Source organism: Trichomycterus rosablanca, chromosome 3 (assembly GCF_030014385.1).
Source record: "Trichomycterus rosablanca isolate fTriRos1 chromosome 3, fTriRos1.hap1, whole genome shotgun sequence".
Lineage (NCBI taxonomy): Eukaryota > Metazoa > Chordata > Actinopteri > Siluriformes > Trichomycteridae > Trichomycterus > Trichomycterus rosablanca.
In genome coordinates, this window is record NC_085990.1 from 53,650,037 (window position 1) to 53,669,328 (window position 19,292).

General features: G+C 43.6%; 1 protein-coding gene across 2 annotated transcripts in view; it reads right to left on the reverse strand.

The window, feature by feature from the left end:
- fam131bb (family with sequence similarity 131 member Bb) overlaps nucleotides 1-10,649 on the reverse strand; it is a 39,574-nt gene extending 28,925 nt beyond the window's left edge. For both annotated transcript variants that reach the window (XM_062991476.1, XM_062991475.1), the window contains exon 1: nucleotides 10,548-10,649. In XM_062991476.1, the coding sequence (XP_062847546.1) occupies nucleotides 10,548-10,570 (23 nt within the window). In that variant the 5' untranslated portion in view covers nucleotides 10,571-10,649. The remainder of the gene's footprint in view (nucleotides 1-10,547) is intronic.
- Nucleotides 10,650-19,292: the final 8,643 nt, after the last annotated feature.

Below are 19,292 nucleotides of genomic sequence, written 5' to 3' on the forward strand. Positions count from 1 at the left end.
TTCCAATGCGTACCAATGTACTGACATAACAACGTGACGGTACCACAACAAAACCCAGCAGAGCAGGAGGGGAGGAGCGAGGTGAGCGTGTAAGATGTGAGAGGAGGTGAGGAGTCTGTACACACATGATCTCTACTGTCTTATAAAACGGGAGAAACGTGCTGAATGTAGCAGAGAAAAAGTAAAACTAAAGTATCGATTCCCATCACATTAGTATCGATCCGATACCAATACCAACGTTGGTATCGATAATATCGATATTTGGATCGATCCACCCAGCACTACCACGAAGCATCACAACAGCTACAGAACGACGGACTGCAGCGTGTCTGTCTCGTTCTGAAACAGAATAAACGTTTCCAAACGCTCGTACTAACATAGAGGTTACTGTAGTGCAGTGATAGCGCCACATTCTGGCTCCACTGATGAACTATTTTATTTGTTGTTTTTATTGTTTAGGGTCAAACACTAAAGATTATCTGAGCACAAATGCATATGTTAGTTGTTATAAATAAATATAGAGGCTTTTTACAGCGGTGACTGTTGCTGATGTTGTTTTGGAGGTTCAGTGTGTGTGTGTGTGTGTGTGTGTGTGTGTGTGTGCAGGAGCTCTCTGTAATCAGATCAATAACTGCGAGTCCCTTATTGTAATCTGATCGTTTAAATGCAGCACGATCGTTCTGAACAAAAGACAACCGGAGGAAGTGAAGCTCTGTTCTGTGTTCTGACTGAATCAGACCACCGTGCAGCTCAGTGTGTGTGTGTGTGTGTTTATGTGTGTGTTAGTCTGTGTGTGTGTTAGTGTGTCTATGTGTGTGTGTTAGTCTGTGTGTGTGTGTTAGTGTGTCTATGTGTGTTTGTGTGTTAGTGTGTTTGTGTGTGTGTGTGTTTGTGTTTATGTGTGTTGATGTGTGTTAGTGTGTTTGTGTGTGTGTGTGTGTTTATGTGTGTGTTTGTGTGTGTGTGTGTGTGTGTGTGTGTGTGTGTGTGTGTGTGTTTATGTGTGTTAGTGTGTGTGCGTGTGTGTGTGTGTTTATGTCAGTTTATTTATTTATTCCTGTAGATTTGATCCACTGCAGTAAACCTGCTGCCTCCTGACGTGCTGGGTTTCAGGAAAATGATGAATGTGTTTGTTTTTAAAGAGGAAAAATACACCCAGAATCTACAACAGAATATCAGAGCCACTGTAATAAAATAGGTTTCCAACAAAGAATAAAGTGGAAATGATTTCCAGACTAAATAAATAAATGGTTTTAAATAAATAATTTTCAGAATAAATAAATAAATTCCAGAATAAATGAACAATTTCCAAAATGAATAAATACTTTTCAGCATGAATAAATAATTACTAGAATAATTAAATAATTTCCAGAAATAATAAAAACAAATTCCAGAATAAATTAATAATTTCCAGAATTCATAAATAATTATTTTACATTTATTTTCATTTATTTATTGAATTTACGTTTATTTTATTTTATTTTAATAATAGAATCAATAGCATTAAATTGATAGAATAAATATTTTCTAGAATAAATTGAAAATTAAAAATGTTCAGAATAAATAAATAATTTCCAAAATAAATAAAAACTTTTCAGAACAAATAAAAAAATTCCAAAATAAAAAAAATATTTCAGAATAAATAAATAATTTCCAAAATAAATAAATCAATCATTTTCAGAATAAATCAATCATTTCCAGATTAAATAATTTCTAGCATAATAAAAATCTACAGAATAAAAAAAAAAAATTTCAGAATAAATTAATAAATAATTTCCAGCATAAATAAACTTCTATAATAAATTAATAATTTCCCATGAAAAAATATATTATTTCCATAATAAATAATTTTCAAAATGAATAAATAATTTTCAGCATAAATAAATAATTACTAGAATAATTAAATATTTTCTAGAATAAATTAATAATTTCCAGAATAAATAAATTTTTTTTAGAATAAATAATTTCCAGAATAAATAAATACTTTTTAGAATAAATACAAAATTACTAGAATAATTAAATCATTTTCAGAATAAATAAATAATTTCCAGACATAATAAATAATTATTTTAATTTTATTTAATTTTATTTTAATTCAATACATTTATTTTATTTATTTAAAATTAAATTTATTTTTATTTATCTTAATAATAGAATCAATAGCATTATATTGATAAAATAATTCATTTTCTAGAATAAATTAAAAAATAAAAATGTTCAGAATAAATAAATAATTTTCAAAACGACACCGACAGAAACGTCAATAAATAACCAAACGGCGTCTATAAATAGCTACAGAGATCTTATACGTCCTGATTATTGATCTGTGTGAGTTAGCAGCAGTGACCTGCGGATGAATATGTAGGGAGTTTCTTCCCACAGGCTTGTGCTGGTCGTAAGACTGGAAAAGTTTTAGTCTCATTTCTTGGGTTTTGCATGTTCACAAACCTTGTGTGGCTTAAATCTTAAATCTTAAATACTGAAAAACACCAGGAATTGATTTTTTTTTTAATAAGGTCGTTTAAAAGCAGAACAGCTGAACACAAGAATCCCAGAAGCAACACTGCAACAGCTAAACAAAAGACGAGCGGAGAAACGTACGGTCTCAGGGCTCAATGTTCGGAGATTCGAGTTCTCCACCCTCACAAGGGCGCAAGTAACGGCTCAGAGGGTTCGGCTCCCGGAGACGTATTCCCATCGACTCCCACACACTCAGAAAGCCCAGGAGAGGAACGCTCTACACCGGGGGGTAAAAGCTCTACTGGGTTTATTGAAAAGTAGGCCTGTGTGTGTGTGTGTGTGTGTGTGCGTGCGTGAGAGTGTGCTTGCTTTTGAGTGTTTTGCTTGTGGAATCTGATCCGAGGAGGTACGGTAGGAGGCGTATCATAACCACGCTCTGGCTGGAGGCCACGATGACTGACTCTCCTGGAAACCGCAGTGAGGATCAAAACAACAGAGAACGCTTCAGATCCACGACGGAGGGAAGAGAAACGTCTCAGCATCACTGAGCACTTCTTCCAAGGTCATGGTGCCGCTACTGGTGCCAAGATCCACCGCAGAATCACTGCAGGTTCTCCAATACAAGAACTGGGCCTGTTCTGGTCCCGTAACCTTGATGGTCTGGGACCGACAAACCTGTGACCCAAGCAGCCGCCCTGTTACAGTAAAACAACAATCACCACTGAGGTCACACGGAATCGTCGTGGTCTCAACCTGTTTCTACATTTACTGTCCATTTTATCAGCTCCACTTACCATATAGAAGCACTTTGTAGTTCTACAATTACTGACTGTAGTCCATCTGTTTCTTTGCATGCTTTGTTAGCCCCCTTTCACCCTGTTCTTCAATGGTCAGGACCCCCCACAGGACCACCACAGAGCAGGTATTATTTAGGTGGTGGATGATTCTCAGCACTGCAGTGACACTGACATGGTGGTGATGTGTTAGTGTGTGTTGTGCTGGTATGAGTGGATCAGACACAGCAGCGCTGCTGGAGATTTTAAACACCGTGTTCACTTACTGTCCACTCTATTAGATACTCCTACCTAGTCGGTCCACCTTGTAGATGTAAAGTCAGAGACGATCGCTCATCTATTGCTGCTGTTTGAGTCGCTCATCTTCTGGACCTTCATCAGTGGTCACAGGACGCTGCCCACGGGGCGCTGTTGGCTGGATGTTTTTGGTTGGTGGACTATTCTCAGTCCAGCAGCGCTGCTGTGTCTGATCCACTCACACCAGCACAACACACACTAACACACCACCACCATGCCTGTGTCACTGCAGTGCTGAGAATGATCCACCACCTAAATAATACCTGCTCTGTGGTGGTCCTGTGGGGATCCTGACCATTGATGAAAAGGGTGAATCAGACGGACTACAGTCAGTAATTGTAGAACTACAAAGCAAAGTGCTTCTATATGGTAAGTGGAGCTGATAAAATGAGCAGTGAGTGTAGAAATGAGGAGGTGGTTTTAATGTTAATGAGTTGTTATTAATGCATTTATCAGGTCGTCTGGTGTTCACTGCCCAACCAGAAACGTTGGGCGCAGGGTGAGATCACACTCAGGACACTCAGGCGCCAATCCACCCACACCAATCCACCCACACCAATCCACCCACTGATATTTATGACCAAAGGCTGAGAACTGAGTCCATGAAAAAGGTCTGAAGTCATCAAACGTTCCCACCAGAGCTGAAGAGCAACTGTGATCTTAAGACGTTCACAGTTTAAGTGCAGTGCGGGTTAGATTTTTTATAAACGTTCTATTTATTGAGGTTTTTGTATAACAAACGACAGGATAAATAAAATAAAATAAAATAATAATCTGCACCTCTCAGGTCGCTGTCTGGCTCAGAACGCTGATCTAACGTCTGCTAATCGATACCTGAGCAGAGATCGTTCTGCACGGCTCTAGCACACTTAGCAGATCAGATCTTCAGAGGGTTATTTGTTCCAAATTACACTGACAAGTCAGTCAGTCACAGAATCCAGGAGTCTGGGAGGGACTATAAGAAGATGAGGAATGCATTACCACCAGTTTATTCTGGTCAGGGTCGCAGTGGGTCCGATTCATTAGGTGAAAAGCAGAAACACATCTTTGGACTGTGGGAGGAAACCGGAGCACCCGTAGGAAACCCACACGGACACGGGGAGAACACGCAAACTCCGCACAGAAAGGACCCGGACCGTACAGCTGGGGAATCGAACTCAGAGCCTTCTTGCAGTGAAGTGAGAGAACTACCCTCAGGTGGGTCACAAGCCCCCAAAAAAATGGATCGCAGAGAAAAACAACTCGTACACGGACGCCCCCCTTTGTGGAGGCATGTTGTAAACCACAGTGGGACCAGATTGTTCAGAGCATGTCAGGCTGCTCTTCACAAGCGTGGAGCCTACCAAACTTACATCCCACCCTAGAATGCAGTCGGCACAGCGGTAACTTGCAAGTTTGAACCTTAGCATTGCTACCGGCACGCCCGGCATCTACACAGACAGAGATTTGCTCGTTAGACAAAGAGAGAATGGGGTAGTTTCCTCATAACTGCTGCACTCACGCCCTCTGCTGGCTGATCGATGGTACTGCACAGAGACGGGGGATAATAGAGATCAGTGTATGACTCTCTATATCAGGGTTTTTCAAACTTTTTTCCAAGTGCCCCACATTTTTGTTCATGATTTTTACCGCGACCCAGGCAACACAAACAGCGCATCAAAACTAAACACAAAACGAAATTTACTTAATTAATGAAATTGGTGGCAATCTGGTCCCACCATGGTTTACAAGGTAAAAGTACAAAAGTAAAGCCTCCACAAGGGGTTGTTACTGTACAAGTTCATTTCGTGACTGGCTGTTGTTCACAGGGTGGGATCAGCCGGACCAGGGTTCCTCATAACTGGTGCAATTACGACCTCTGCTGGCTGATTGATGGCGCCTGCGCAGAGTCGAGGAATAATGCTGATCAGGGTGTGGCTCTCCGTACACAAGGCTGATCCGCACGTGTCGGCTCCTCAGTCAGCAGTGGAGGGTTGTAGGGGGTAATTGGATGCGACTAAGCTAGGGAGAAAATTGAGGGGAAAAAATGATATCATTTATTTAATTATTATTATTATTCTCTGCGACCCTTTTTTTTTGGCTTACAACCCACCCAAGGGTCGCGACCCTGCTCTATATGAACCCGCCTGGTGCTGGTAAAAAGAAGCGGTCGGTACTGCACAATTGTCGGAGGGGGCGTGTATTAGTCAAGGAGTGGAGGTCTGCAGCAGTCCAGGAAGTCAAATGCGATCAGGTAAATGGATATGACTAAATTGGAGGGAAAATTAGGGGTAAATCCATAAAAAATGCACATTTGCTGATGACTGTGCTTATATAATTCTGATGTCTATTCTTTTCTTGATGCGCTTTCAGCTCTGCTCGGTTATTGGTTCACTCTTTGCTCCTGGCTTTTCACATTATCGGTCAGTCTGCCCACATGAAATCGTGTCAACAGCCTTTTAAGCCCAGAGTCAATAAAATGCATCAGTTTTCAGAGCGAGAAAAGGAAATTTGTTCTATAAATAATTCTGATTTGTAGCTGGGGCGGTTTATGCTGTGAAAGTATTTATGGTGCGTCTGTGCTGGCTTTTAGAGACGGATCATGTTTAAGAAGATTTGGGCCGAAAACACTGAATAGAACTTCCAGTACACACTGATCAGCCATAACATTAAAACCGCCTCCGTGTTTCTACACTCACTGTCCATTTTATCAGCTCCACTTACCATATAGAAGCACTTTGTAGTTCTACTCTCACAGGACCACCACAGAGCAGGTATTATTTAGGTGGTGGATGATTCTCAGTACTGCAGTGACACTGACATGGTGGTGGTGTGTTAGTGTGTGTTGTGCTGGTATGAGTGGATCAGACACAGCAGCGCTGCTGGAGTTTTTAAACACCGTATTTTTGATTGGTGGACTATTCTCGGTCCAGCAGTGAGAATGAGGTGTTTAAAAACTCCAGCAGCACTGCTGTGTCTGATCCACTCATACCAGCACAACACACACTAACACACCACCACCATGTCAGTGTCACTGCAGTGCTGAGAATGATCCACCACCTAAATAATACCTGCTCTGTGGTGGTCCTGTGGGGGGTCCTGACCATTGAAGAACAGGGTGAAAGGGGGCTAACAAAGCATGCAGAGAAACAGATGGACTACAGTTAGTAATTGTAGAACTACAAAGTGCTTCTATATGGTAAGTGGAGCTGATAAAATGGACAGTGAGTGTAGAAACAAGGAGGTGGTTTTAATGTTATGGCTGATCGGTGTATTTTGTATTAACCTGGAGAAAAAAAGTCAGGATAACTGGAGCTAATGGAAATTGTCCTCAGTGTGACTGTGTGTGTCCTGTGATAGACTGGCGACCTGTTGCTCAATTAATTGGACCCACTGAGATCCCGACCAGTATAAAGCGGTGGTGAAACAATGAATAAATGAACCGATGTAAGACTGCTGTTATGAGACAGCAAACTGACCGTGAAATGAGCAGTTTGCTCTAAAAGTCAAAATGTAAGGTTTGTGTTTAGCGATTTAACATTTTTCATTTGCGTAGCGTGTGCAATATGAGGCGTCCTAGCGATCCTACGGCAATTCAGTTAGTGTAAGAGACTTTTCTGTGCTGTCGTGTGCTGACAATGTTTAATTGTGTCCCTTTGTGGATTCCATAAGCAGGGTAAAAGTGTGTTTCTCTACACACGTGATCGTCTCTGTAGTCTGAGCTGCACCTCAAAAGAACAAACCAGTAAAGTTTTCTGCCCCCTATAGATTGTTTATGTTCAGTTTATTTATTTATTTATTTATAGACTCTGCAAACTCTAAAGACGCTCGGTTACTCCAGCGATCGGTTAGTCAACATGTCCAAGATGTAAAGCAGCTAAAAACACGACTCGGGTAACTCAGAGGGGGGTCAAAACATGGATGAGAATTTCTGTATCTACTAAGGTAGCTGTGCTGTGTGTTGTAGCTTCTATTGATTCTGTCATTCAGTTCATCAGAGTGTCATTTAATAACTGACGTGAAATTTCTTAAAAAATCTGTGTAATCTTTGAAATTAAGCACATCTTCTTGTAGAACCAGGGAATCTGAAGGGGACACAAACTCCCTCATTCTGCATGTGCACCTTTTAATATGTATGAAAAACGATATGCTGATGTATATGCAAAACAATCCAACCTCCAATCTACCAACCAAACGATCAACAAGTGGCACCAAGTCAGAAGAAGCTGAAATCCTCAAGGAAACCCTCCGCACCCTCAGATCACTGTGGAACTGCACAACGTCTGTGTGGGTTTCCTCTGGTATCCCAACCACAAGCCAAATATCACACAGAAGGTGAATCAGAATGTGAGTTAGCGTTCTCTTGGGGGTTGGTAAGTGAGTGAGGGTGTAAGTGTGTGTGTTCCCTGCATTCGATTGGCTCCCTGTCCGGTGTTTACTTCTTTACATCAAGTGTTTTTGGGTGGTCACGTCACTGAGACACTGGTAGCTCAGTGGGTGGAGCTTTGGCCTGTCAATCGAAAGACTGAGGGTTTGAATCCTGGTATTGCCATGCAGCCACTGTTGGGACCTTGAGCAAAGCTCTTAACCCTCTCGTCTCCCAGTTGACCCTGTCCTCTGACCCCGGTATAGACGTGTAGATGTATATATGATGAATAAAGCCGCTCTGTAAGTCAGACACTTCCACCCCAAGTTAGGCACAATTTTAGGGAAGTCAAGCATCAAGGCTCTTCTCTGTATTGGGACCAAGATGGACCAAGAGGTGCTGAGTAACATCAAGTTGGTCTTCAAATGATGATTGAATGAAGACCTTCCTCTTCACTAAATATGTAAGTGAGCACTGACTTTGTGAACGTCCGAGACTGACGTGCCAACAACGCTGCTCCTGCTAGATCTGACGGAAACCTGGCGCGTTTGCAGCAAAAATGTCAAGAACCCACAACTCCAATTTGTTTACATTATTATTTTTTGCTAGTAATAACTTTTAGCTAATTTAAATTTTGTGTATGTACGTGTGTAAATCCTATTTATTCAAATGATCCTCCAGGCCACCCAAGGAGGACGGGGGTTCCTGCTGAGTCTGGTTCTTCTCAAGGTTCCTTCCTGTATTTTTAAGGGAGTTTTTCCTCCCACTGACGCCGTCGGTTTGCTCAACAGGAGGTTTTTGGTCTGTCGGTCCTGGATTCTGGATTCTGTAAAGTTGCTTTGAGATGATGTGTATTGTAAAAAGCGCTATATAAATAAATTTGACTTGACTTGACTAACTTCCAAACATTTTTAAAGACCAGACCTGGGCATTGTAGGGCTCCCAGGTCTCTGACCGGCCCACATGAGGTCAGTGGTAATTAGAAATAAGATGTAAATAAGTGTATGTCATATATGCAATAAAAACAGCCTTGGTTATTATAAATGGACTGTTATTGTTCCACTGTACCTAAATAAAAATTGTACGTTTGTGTGTGTGCGAGTGTATCCGGCTTCTCGATAACGTGTCGGCGAATAGATATAAGTGAGATTGATACTAAATGTAGAGTTGTTAACCAGGCATGACATCTAAGTATTTATCCATTTATTTAAGTCAGATCGCTGTGTTTACAGATTACAATTTAAATCTCCATTACGGTACTAAACACAGAGAAGGACAAGAACTTGTACGATGCAGAGCGTCACATCTAAAATGCAAAAGCCGCTCAAGTGGTGCGGCGGTAAAAAAAAAAAAACCACACGCTAGAACACCAGAGCTGGGATCTGGAATACATCGTATCGAGTCTCAGCTCTGCCTGCCGGCTGGGCTGAGAAGCCACATGAACAACGATTGGCCTGTTGTTCAGATAGGGGTGGGATATTAAAGCCGGATGGGGTCTCTCTCATAACTAATACAATTATGACCGCTGCTGGCTGATTGATGGCGCCTGCACAGAGACGAGGACAGAATGCTGATCAGGGTGTGTCTCTCCGTACACAGTGCTGATCCGCATTGCACTCGTCACTGCTACCCACGTTCGTTCTCCTCAATCAGAGCGGGGATCGGCACATTCAGGATTACACATCCAGGACTGGAGCGGTCAAGACCAGCTTTGTGATCTAGAAGCAATATCCAACACGAACAGAGGACTGAAAAACGGCTACAGAGGTAATTGTACTGCAACAGTACAGTAACAGTTTATTAAAAACCTATTATTAATTTACTGCTCTTTATAAAGAGATAAAATTAACATTAAGCAGAATTAAGTTCAGCCTGTTGGTCCGGCCCTCCACAACAGTCCCAGTGTCTAATGTGGCCCCTTGCAAAATTTGATTGCCCACCTCTGCTCCAGACTGTCATCTACCTGAGAGAATGCAAAGCACTCTTCTCAAAACTGTAGACACTGTCCAGATACTTTATTGACTTGTTTTGGGTCACCGCACAGCCCTATCGACAAGGCACCATTCCTGACTCCCCTCCTCATCCTGCATCGACTCGACCACTTGACAGCGGTTGTTTACGATTCCCCGAGTGGAAGAGCGTTCGATTCCAGCTTCACACACAAACACACGTCCCTGTCAGCGACTCCTGCCCGCGTTCCCCTTCATTTAACCCTCGTTCGGACCTCCCCTGCTGCCCCGACTGCAACAGAACGCGGCGTCAATTCATTCTGGCGTGCATGGTGCAAACATCGTCTTCGTACGTTCTCACGTCCTGCTGCTCTTGATGCATTCGCGGTTTATCACTGCATTTCTTCACTTCATCACTCGATCAACATCCAGTTCTCCCCCACACACACACACACACACACGCTGCTCATGCGGTAGCATAAATCACACAGCCTCAGCGTAAACACCAAAACACAGGTGCATGCACGGATCGCATTCGCATTCACATTCACCAAAATCCCATTGGCACGTCTCAAGCGTGAAGCAAACACGAGCCCGGTGCTGCCTTCTACACCAGCCACCCCTCCCCGACTGTGTAATTAGCACACACACTAGCACCCACACACACATGCAAGCAGCGGAAGAAAGGATCCAGGGTCTTACTGAGTGTTCTCGAGCCGATACATCCCATGGTTTATTCACAAAGGCCCCGGATACGAAGGAGGAAGCGCTCGGCTTTCACCGCACATTCTCTCGATCCCGCGATGTGCCTCCTCGCTTCTCCTGCTCCCTTCACTCTCATGCTGCTCTTCCTCCCTCCCTCCCGTTATTCTTCCCTCTCTCACACACTCTCTCGCTCTCTCTCTCTTTAGTTACTTCTCTTTCTGTTGCTCTCTCGCTCGCTCGCGCTCTCTCTGGTGCATGGTGCAGTCGCCCCATCAGATAATAATAATGATTATCGCTCTGACCGGCTGTTGATAACAGGATCGTGCGGCAGGACACAAGTTTAAACACTGTTCTATATAACATCACACATCACAAGTACATGAGTTGACAAGACACTGGACATCAAAAACGCCAAGTGTCTGCTGTTATGTGTGTGTGTGTGTGTGTGTGTGTGTGTGTGTGAGTGTGTTTGTCTGGGCACGTCCGTCCCGGATTGGGTTTCCATTGTTTCTGCAGCATCTGTGCGCTGAGCCGCGATCGAGCCGGAATGCGGAGATTCTCTCTCAGTATTCTCGACACTCTCTCCTCCGTCTTTGTCTCCCTCTTTCGTCCCGCCGGCAGGTCACACCCTGGACGATGCAGCACTTGGGTTTCCCTCCTTTTTCCTCCCTTCGAGGAGGGAACACGAGGCTGGGCGCCGATTGTGCTTTGCTCAGAGCTTTGCTGCTTGAGCGCCGCGGTGAAACGTCATCAAATCTGGAGTGAAGTGTAGCAGGATTTTCCTCACTAGGGTGACCATACATTTGCTTTTTCCCAGACATGTCCTCTTTTCTGTACCTAAAAATGCGTCTGTAAGGATTAGGGATTTCTAAATGACTAAATGACTTTTGTAGTCTTTGTAAATGTAGTTTACGGTACTGTAATACGTCCACCTACATCGTTTCACCTTCTCTTGATTTTGTAAAAAAAAAGAGGACAAATTAAATATTTCCCTAGCATCAGTTTATGCAACTTAATGTCAGGCAGCAAAAAATATTAAAAGCCCATAAAAATAAAAAATCCCTTGGCACAGCGGTAAAACACGTGGGCATGCCACAGCTGACATTCCCAAGTAAGTGGAGGAAATGTATGTACCATGCATGCACCATATACACTACATTGCCAAAAGTATTCACGCACCCATCCAAATCATTGAATTCAGGTGTTCCGATCACTTCCATGGCCACAGGTGTATAAAACCAAGCACCTCGGCATGCAGACTGTTTCTACACACATTTGTGAAAGAATGGGTCGCTCTCAGGAGCTCAGTGAATTCCAGCGTGGTACCGTGATGCCACCTGAGCATCAAGTCCAGTCATGAAATTTCCTCACTAATAAATATTCCACAGTTGACTGTCAGTGCTATTATAACAAAGTGGAAGCGATTGGGAACGACAGCAACTCAGCCACCAAGTGTTACCACGTAAAATGACAGAGCGGGTCAGCGGATGCTGAGGAACATAGTGCACAGAGGTCACCAACTTTCTGCAGAGTCGATCACTACAGAGCTCCAAACTTCATGTGACCTTCAGATCAGCTGAAGAACAGTGTGTAGAGCTTCATGGAACGGGTTTCCATGGCCGAGCAGCTGCATCCAAGCCTTACATCACAATGGTCAAAAATTCTCATAAACACACTCCTATATCTTGTGGAAAGCCTTCCCAGAAGAGTTGAAGCTGTTATAGCTGCAAAGGGTGGGTCGACATCATATTAAACCCTATGGATTAAGAATGGGAGTCACTCAAGTTCATATGCGTGTGAAGGCAGACGAGCGAATACTTTTGGCAATATAGTGTATTTTGTGTAACCTGGTGGTTAAGGGTTGCTCCACGTTAGGAGTCGTGTCCCTCTGGTCTAGAGGTCTAGTCTGACTGGCAGCTGGGGATACGGAGACGTAGCAGCGATGTCAATTTCCCAGTTGTGCCCTGCATCCCTATGCGCTGGCCAATTTGACTGGCAGGTGGAGTACGAGATCCAGTTGTGTGGCCTCAGTCAATCATCAATCATCAAGGTTTCCTGTACATGTACAGTGTATCACAAAAGTGAGTACACCCCTCACATTTCTGCAGATATTTAAGTATATCTTTTCATGGGACAACACTGACAAAATGACACTTTGACACAATGAAAAGTAGTCTGTGTGCAGCTTATATAACAGTGTAAATTTATTCTTCCCTCAAAATAACTCAATATACAGCCATTAATGTCTAAACCACCGGCAACAAAAGTGAGTACACCCCTTAGTGAAAGTTCCTGAAGTGTCAATATTTTGTGTGGCCACCATTATTTCCCAGAACTGCCTTAACTCTCCTGGGCATGGAGTTTACCAGAGCTTCACAGGTTGCCACTGGAATGCTTTTCCACTCCTCCATGACGACATCACGGAGCTGGTGGATATTCGAGACTTTGCGCTCCTCCACCTTCCGCTTGAGGATGCCCCAAAGATATTCTATTGGGTTTAGGTCTGGAGACATGCTTGGCCAGTCCATCACCTTTACCCTCAGCCTCTTCAATAAAGCAGTGGTCGTCTTAGAGGTGTGTTTGGGGTCATTATCATGCTGGAACAATGCCCTGCGACCCAGTTTCCGGAGGGAGGGGATCATGCTCTGCTTCAGTATTTCACAGTACATATTGGAGTTCATGTGTCCCTCAATGAAATGTAACTCCCCAACACCTGCTGCACTCATGCAGCCCCAGACCATGGCATTCCCACCACCATGCTTGACTGTAGGCATGACACTCTTCTCTTTGTACTCCTCACCTGATTGCTGCCACACATGCTTGAGACCATCTGAACCAAACAAATTAATCTTGGTCTCATCAGACCATAGGACATGGTTCCAGTAATCCATGTCCTTTGTTGACATGTCTTCAGCAAACTGTTTGCGGGCTTTCTTGTGTAGAGACTTCAGAAGAGGCTTCCTTCTGGGGTGACAGCCATGCAGACCAATTTGATGTAGTGTGCGGCGTATGGTCTGAGCACTGACAGGCTGACCCCCCACCTTTTCAATCTCTGCAGCAATGCTGACAGCACTCCTGCGCCTATCTTTCAAAGACAGCAGTTGGATGTGACGCTGAGCACGTGCACTCAGCTTCTTTGGACGACCAACGCGAGGTCTGTTCTGAGTGGACCCTGCTCTTTTAAAACGCTGGATGATCTTGGCCACTGTGCTGCAGCTCAGTTTCAGGGTGTTGGCAATCTTCTTGTAGCCTTGGCCATCTTCATGTAGCGCAACAATTCGTCTTTTAAGATCCTCAGAGAGTTCTTTGCCATGAGGTGCCATGTTGGAACTTTCAGTGACCAGTATGAGAGAGTGTGAGAGCTGTACTACTAAATTGAACACACCTGCTCCCTATGCACACCTGAGACCTAGTAACACTAACAAATCACATGACATTTTGGAGGGAAAATGACAAGCAGTGCTCAATTTGGACATTTAGGGGTGTAGTCTCTTAGGGGTGTACTCACTTTTGTTGCCGGTGGTTTAGACATTAATGGCTGTATATTGAGTTATTTTGAGGGAAGAATAAATTTACACTGTTATATAAGCTGCACACAGACTACTTTTCATTGTGTCAAAGTGTCATTTTGTCAGTGTTGATATACTTAAATATCTGCAGAAATGTGAGGGGTGTACTCACTTTTGTGATACACTGTATATCAAGGCTTCTCGTTGTCCTCTTCTTCAGCTCATTGTTGGCACACCTGACTTCTCTAAAGCCTGGTATCTTTTTTTCAGCAGGTTCAGTGGGAAGTGTGGGATTGTCACTGCTGTAGCCGCCCAGGATGAGTGAGTGACCCCAGAGGTGGTGAAATGACCCTTATGTTGGGGTTCACTATTTGTCTCGGATGGCTAGGGTAACTTGTCACATGCGGACTTATCTCATTTCATTCCCCCTTCCTTAAATATCTGCAAATGGGTTCTGTTTCCTTTTCTACCTGGTATGTGGGGGTTCGTCTAGTCACGCCCAGCCCTGTTACAATTTTGTACTGTATTTAAACCTCGTATACAGAGTTTGACTCATCATACTATAAAGGAATCGCCACAGGGTGTTCCAGCAGGAGCGCTTTCTTTATTTGGGTATTGTTTACCCCCCTCCTGAGAGCTACTCCTTCTAATATCTCGCTTTGTCTCGCCCTCTGTCATTAGATCTGTATCTGCATATCTCTGCGCTTATCTGTCTCTGTTCCTCTTCATCAGCCTCCGTTCCTCATTCACGGTTTTGTATATTAATATGTGGAACTGTCTTTGTGCACAAGCTTCCCCCAGCCGGTGACGATGCAGACAGAATGAGGTGAGGGAACGGTCCATCATTGTTCTTTCATTTCATACACAGTGATGGACAGATGGAGAGAGATAAAGACGGAGGGGGGGGGTTGAGGAGAGGTGTCAAGCCGAGGTGAGACAGGGATGGGAGAATTAGTATTCACAGAGTAAGATGTGGGCGAGAAAAGAGAGGCTTGGACACGGACGGGAAACGAATGGTTGATTCCAAAGCGCGCAAGAAACCGCAGAGATACGCCACCAGAGCGCTGTTCTCCTAAATCTCAGGCAGGTGCCCTGCGCATCAGCTATATATAGCATAGATATGCTGAATGTGCAGCATCTTTATGTATATAGTCAGCTTCAGTGTTACTGAACGAGTCTTCTGTTATAGGCTCCTGATCCTCTTATGTGAACCCCACTTTTCAGCTCACCCTACAGTATTCAGGTCAGGTGACTAAGATGACCAAGGTAAAAACACAATCCAGTCATCATTAAACTATTTTAAATTGGTAAACCATGTTAGCCCACCAGTTCTGACACCTCGAATTCTCAAGGTCGAATCTTAACTCTGCAACTCTGCCTTTGGCCGGTCGGGCTCCCACCTCGTGCAGGTGAAAAGAAGCGCTGGGCTGCACACGTACACGTGCACTTCGGTCAAAAGTGGCAGTCTGAAGTCGTAGAGGAAGCTAAATGTGATCCGATATCTAGATACGACAAGATTGGGCTGCACATGGTGGTGGTGTGTTAGTGTGTGTTGTGCTGGTATGAGTGGATCAGACACAGCAGCGCTGCTGGAGTTTTTAAACACCGTGTCCACTCACTGTCCACTCTATTAGACACTCCTACCTCGTCGGTCCACCTTGTAGATGTAAAGTCAGAGACGATCGCTCATCTATTGCTGCTGTTTGAGTCGCTCATCTTCTAGACCTTCATCGGTGGCCACCGGACGCTGCCCACGGGGCGCTGTTGGCTGGATATTTTTGGTTGGTGGACGATTCTCAGTCCAGCAGTGACAGTGAGGTGTTTAAAAACTCCAGCAGCGCTGCTGTGTCTGATCCACTCATACCAGCACAACACACACTAACACACCACCACCATGTCAGTGTCACTGCAGTGCTGAGAATCATCCACCACCTAAATAATACCTGCTCTGTGGTGGTCCTGTGGGGGTCCTGACCACTGAAGAACAGGGTGAAAGGGGGCTAACAAAGCATGCAGAGAAACAGATGGACTACAGTTAGTAATTGTAGAACTACAAAGTGCTTCTATATGGTAAGTGGAGCTGATAAAATGAACAGTGAGTGTAGAAACAAGGAGGTGGTTTTAATGTTAGGAGGTGGTTTTAACTATGGAATACCTGCTTGGTCCTACTGATAAACCTGCACGTGTGAAAAAGATCAATAAAATGTGGCCACACCAGTTGCTAACAGGTATAAAGAAATAACATGCTGTTAAACCGCAGTACTACACGAGTAAACACGAGTAAACATGCTGTATTCTGAAGCTCTGGTTTATGTGTGGGCAGCACATGATTGTTTGATGATATACTAGAAGGTGATGGAGGAGGAGATACAGATCCAGAACTGCAGAACCTCCTTTCTCCCACAATAAGAGCAGTAATTAGGCGCTGGAGCTCTCGCTCATGAACTGTCCTCTCCTCCAGCTTTTATTTGTGCCTCTTCTTGCTGTGTTACTTTATATTCCTGGTGCACTTTTATGTTTTTGTTGTACTACGTTCTCTTTTAGTCTTTTCATGTGCATTATGAGACACAGAGACATGGCATCCAAATATATCTTGTTTATCCTTGCAACAGTTTAAGGGGTAAACCCAAATAAAATCATATAGAAATGGACTCAGTAGACCCAAGACGACCCAGGTTAGATAGAAGTATTATACAACCCCAAATCAAAAAAAGTTGGGACAGCATGGAAAATGCAAATAATAAAAACACAGTTCTTAGAGTTTCTTACATTTACTTTGACATTTATTTGATGTCAGACAGGATGAACCTGAGATATTTCATCTTTTATCTGCTCAACTACATTTCATTTATTAATAAACATCCATTCCTGCATTTCAGGCCTGCAACACATTCCAAAAAAAGTTGGGACAGCTAAGCATTTACTGTTACTTTACTAGGTTTTATTTTGTCTCGTTCTTCCTGCAAACACGTCTTATGATGATGTGTAACAGTACGGGGGGTCGTCGTTGTTTATTGGGGACAGGTCAGGACTGCAGGCAGGCCGGTCCAGTACCCGTACCCTCTTCTTCCACAGCCACGCCTTTGTAATGTGTGCAGCAGGTGGGTTTGCCAGTACCAGATGTACAAGGAAATTCTTTTGGTGCAGGTGTCAACATATATACATACATCAAGTTAAATAATAAAACAGGAACACTATATTTATACGTATAATAAACAATATAACAGCAGCATGAACAGTACAACATCAGGCAAAGTGTGCAAGGAGGATGTACAGTACAGATTCCTCCCGATTCCTTGAATGGTTTAATGATATTCTGCATTGTAGAGGGAGAACATGCAAATCTCTTCCAATCTTTCTTTGAGGTTCATTGTTTTTAAACATTTCTGGAGATCCTCTGATCATCTTTACTCATCAGAGACTCTCAGCCTTTCCTGGATGCTGCTTTTGTACCAAATCATGATTACAATCACATGTTCACATCACATCATTATTTACTTTTTTCACCTCATTACTAGCACTAAATTGCCCTCGTCCCAACTTTTTTTGGAATGTGTTGCAGGCCTGAAATGCAGGAATGGACGTTTATTAATAAATGAAATGAAGTTGAGCAGATAAAAGATGAAATATCTCAGCTTCATCCTGTCTGACATCAAATAAACGTCAAATGTGAGAAACACTACAGTTTTATTCTATTTGAATTTTCCATACTGTCCCAATTTTTTCTGATTTGGGGTTGTATAAAGTGCACTAAGCAGGATTTTTAAATACATACAGATTTATTTAAAGGTTGTATCAGGGTTATGACCAGCAACTCTAGCCAGTCAGTGATTATAGTTATTACATGACCTCGATGCTCTGACCAGGATGGTACGATGACCTCCCCACACTCCAGGGCATTTATGCCAAACGCTGTCCGAGAGCAGTCCAAGTCCAAGAGCAGAACAAAGGACGCCAACCACACGAACCACCGTTTGTTTTCACGGCTGCCTTTGGACAGACTGTTTTGCAGCCCCAGATCCAAATCTAGTCATCTCCTGGACATGTCCTTCCTCCAAGCCATAAATGGACTAAATGGACTAAATGGACAGTAGCTACTTAGCCATCCAGCTTTTTTCTCCCAGTGACTTTGCACTCTGCAGTTGGCAGGTAACCCACGTTAAAAATCTTTCTGTGTTGTCTCTCTTGATCGCTCCAGGTGGAAGATTTTCTACATTACACGGTTTCTACCTTTCACTCTTGCCAGCTACTTTGTTGGACTGATCTGGTCCTCTGCTGGTGTGCCGTGCAAGAATCATTTAGCTTTCTGGGAACTTACCCCAGTGTTGCAGCGTTTTGGGACGTACTGCTGAACCACCCTGGGAGAGCAGATTGCCCCAAGGCTGACGTGACGTCCCTTTGATGGAGCGGACCTGCCTGTAAATCAGTTTGTGGGGTAGGGGTTCAGATCATGCATGACCAGGCCAGCTGGTTCTGAAGTTTCCCAATCTTTGCTGTTTCTGAGAGCTGGTGCATCAACGACTAACCTCACAAATAAGTAAACGTGAATGAATGATGTTGTTTGATTGGATTCCTATTCTGGTCCTGCAAGTCTCAATATACACCGATCAGCCATAAGATTAAAACCACCTCCTTGTTTCTACACTCACTGTCCATTTTATCAGCTCCACTTACCATATAGAAGCACTTTGTAGTTCTACAATTACTGACTGTAGTCCATCTGTTTCACGCTGTTCTTCAATGGTCAGTACCCCCACAGGACCCTCACAGAGCAGGTATTATTTAGGTGGTGGATCATTCTCAGCACTGCAGTGACACTGGCATGGTGGTGGTGTGTTAGTGTGTGTTGTGCTGGTACGAGTGGATCAGACACAGCAGCGCTGCTGGAGGTTTTAAACACCTCACTGTCACTGCTGGACTGAGAATAGTCCACCAACCAAACATATCCAGCCAACAGCGCCCCGTGGGCAGCGTCCTGTGACCACTGATGAAGGTCTAGAAGATGAGCGACTCAAACAGCAGCAATAGATGAGCGATCGTCTCTGACTTTACATCTACAAGGTGGACCGACTAGGTAGGAGTGTCTAATAGAGTGGACAGTGAGTGGACACGGTATTTAAAAACTCCAGCAGCGCTGCTGTGTCTGACCCACTCATACCAGCACAACACACACTAACACACCACCACCATGTCAGTGTCACTGCAGTGCTGAGAATCGTCCACCACCTAAATA